Genomic DNA, 3,154 nt, shown 5'->3' with positions numbered 1-3,154 from the left:
TTTACTCGAAGGCACGGGCTTCAACCGTGAATAATGGAGCTTTGACAAGACAGAGTTTTTTCCACGAGGTCGGCCTGTTAGCTCAGCTCATAGATTAACTGCTCAGCTTAGCTGCTGTCAACGATCCAACAATGTGATTTTGGATGGTTAAAACAGATTTTAAAGCGAAAAGAGAAAGGGAGTGCTCAGTGAAGAGCACCGGAGTTGAACTTTTTGTCATCAGTGTCTTCAGTACTGAAAGAGACACGAAGAAACGATAAAACCAGTAAATGAAAATGAGGTTGATAATTTTCATTTATCATGCGATTAATTGATTTATTGTTTATTGCGACAGGCCTACTTAAGAGACTAACAATAACGATGTAAGAGAGTCCACATAAACTCACCTATAAGAATCTAAAGAACTTTACAAGTGAGACATACATAGGGATTGAATAGCTACTCAAAAACTGCCAGCTGTGATTTTCACAACATCTACCCATCCAAGACACACACCTTTTGACCTTTCTGCCCTGGAGCTCCATCGTCACCTGGGCGACCTTTTTTACCCTGAAGAAAGAAACAAAATCGAGGTTAAAAATTGATGGACATTTCTGTGTTTGACATTTAGTTATCTTGTTGGACAGCGCTAGAAAGACAAGAACATGTAACGCTCTGACCCGATACCTGTAAATTTAAACTTGTCTGGTCCAAGTCTAACAAAGTGAGTGAAAGCTTGTTTTATTCTGTTGGAGACTGACTGAGGGGAAAAGGTTATTGTTGGATGTCAGAATTGCTGTTAATGAAAGAAAAGTTGAGGTTTCACATATGCAGGTCCAGCAGTCACTGTCCTGAGCTGCACCTGGACCACGTCTATGTCTAGTCACCAGAAGTGGTCTAGCCGTTAAACTAATGAGAGCAATTATGTGAGCTCCTCTGTCTGAGAGTAGGAATGTAAAGAATCGCTCCCAGGTGAAGGCACCTGGTCACAGAGATGTCTGCCTGAGAGACTGACTGAGGGAGGGGCTGAATTTAAGCTTCATTATGAGCAACCATGTACAAATAGCTTCACCCAGACATGTTGGGGTCATTTAGTGATAATTTGATGGATGAAAATCATGTTTCACAGCTGGTAGGTAAACAAACTGAAGATTGAATACTCACCGCAGGCCCGCTGAGCCCCCGTTCTCCTTTCTCACATGCACATTTTTGAGCCAGAGGACACTTTGAAAACAGGAGACATGCTTGTTAAACCTAATTACATTGTGCCACACATCAAAAGTCCACGAGCAAATGTTTGCTTTAGCACTTACGCCTTCATCCGCTAATGAAGTCTGCAAAGAAAAGCAAACATATTTTAGATTTTGAACCAGTTACTTTGGGTATATAACGAACAATTTAAAACAACAATATAAATCTTAGATAAGTATCTCACATAGTATGTCCAATGTTCAATAAATCTATTGATAACGCTTAAATCCATATCTGTCAAGCTCATTTTTCATGTCTTTCTCCTGAGCATTGTCTGACATTTATCTCTACATAAACACACTCTAAAACCAGAAGAGATGCCTGTTAAAGTTTAAATCAATCACATTTTTATGTGTTGTCGGCTGAAAGACAAGACATCATACTCACCGCTTCAGTGAAGATCTTTTCCACTATGTTCTCATCCTGTAGATTGTGGAGAAAGCGGGAGGCCGGGGAGCTGGCGAGAAGGCGGCGCTCGGCTACATTGGCTGGCTCATTGGCTGCCCGGGTGATGCCCAGGATGAAGAACTTGATGTCCTGGTTTTTGGCGTCAGCAACAGCAGAAAAAATGTCTGGGTTTCTTGGGTGGGAGACGCCATCTGTGAGCAACACCACTACTTTAATGCTTCCAGGTCTGGATTCCTCCTGGTAGATCTGTGTAATGTTGGTGATGGCGTAGGTGGTATAGGTGCCATGTCCAATATAAGTTATGGGGGTGATCCGGTTCCTGAAGTCCTCCGCCCCTTTCCAGTTTCTGAAGGTTTGCTCTTTGATAACGTGACTGCTGTACTGCAGCAGAGCAACCCTTGAGCTCAACCTGCGGCCGGTGGGTAGCCCTGCACCTTGGAGTCTGTCCACCATGTCCATCGCAAACTGCTTTTCCCGCTCATGATTGTCTTTTGCACTTTCAGAGCTGTCCAACAAAAAGGACAGCTCCAAGCTACAGTCCTCATCCAAGATAGCTGTGAACACAAAAGATACATTTACCAATGAATGACTAACAAGCCTAAAAATGTGCACAACTAAATGTAGAATGGTAGAGTCAGGGTAAGGAGGACATTTTCTGGAGCTGAATTAAGTTATATTGGAGAACACAAACAAGGAAATGATGCTAGAATTGTTACTTTTTTTTGTCATTTTCAGTAACTTTCTCACCTTGACCATCATGAATATTTGCAGCCACCGTCTTGGCCCTCAATTTCCTGTCAGTTTTCCTCTCTTCATAAAAGTCTTGAGCTGAGATCCTGGACAGTAATGTGACCAGCAGCACTGTTGTTAAAGAAGGAAGCATCCTAACTCCTGGACAAAAAGAGCCACAAAGACGCAAAATCAATCAGCTTTGCATATTTGCACAGTCAGCTGTTAAACATCAAATCAGATCGATGACAACAAAATAAGTAAACTGTAATAAAAAAAAAAAAAAATTTAAAAAAGGGATTTTCAATCCAACCTGTTTTAAACACGCTTCAGTTTCTAGTATTCCTTGAATTTTGAAAAAGACATTAGCATGGACAGTTATCTTACTGACTGTGCACCAGCAGAGGTAGCAGTCATTCTGTGAGAAAAGAATGAAAGACTCAGAGATGCTCACTCCTTCTTTATAAAGAGAAAGATCCACTGGAGCCATGCCAAGACTCCTGCTGTTGCTCCAGGGCAGGGAACACCATTGGGGTGGGTTTGCATGAGAGGAAGAACATAAAGAGTGTCTTTGCTGAGAGTGGCATGTCAAAAACTGCAAGTACAGCTGCAAAAGTACAAGTTGACTCGGAAATAACACATTTTTAAACAACACGAGATTAAAGGCATATATAATTAAATGTTTCTGCCACCCTTTAGTTGCACAGCTGAGTTAGCTGCTAGTTGGGTCTCTTTTAAACTTACACTACTGCAACACAAATTGATTGACACCTCTGAGGATTTTGGA

The 3,154-nt window shown here is 41.6% G+C and overlaps 1 protein-coding gene across 1 annotated transcript; it reads right to left on the bottom strand.

Moving 5' to 3' along the window:
• Positions 1–1,578: 1,578 nt before the first annotated feature.
• LOC119418862 (collagen alpha-1(XXVIII) chain-like) lies at positions 1,579–2,367 on the bottom strand. The gene is made up of 2 exons (XM_037686155.1): positions 2,355–2,367; positions 1,579–2,192 (listed from the first exon to the last, which is right to left on the bottom strand). Exons 1-2 carry the CDS (start codon positions 2,365–2,367, stop codon positions 1,579–1,581), a joined length of 627 nt encoding a protein of 208 aa, XP_037542083.1.
• Positions 2,368–3,154: the final 787 nt, after the last annotated feature.

Source organism: Nematolebias whitei, chromosome 13 (assembly GCF_014905685.2).
Source record: "Nematolebias whitei isolate Nwh7 chromosome 13, NemWhi1, whole genome shotgun sequence".
Classification (NCBI taxonomy): Eukaryota; Metazoa; Chordata; class Actinopteri; order Cyprinodontiformes; family Rivulidae; genus Nematolebias; species Nematolebias whitei.
The sequence above is the reverse complement of the archived record's forward strand: the minus strand, read 5'-3'. Positions and strand labels throughout refer to the sequence as shown.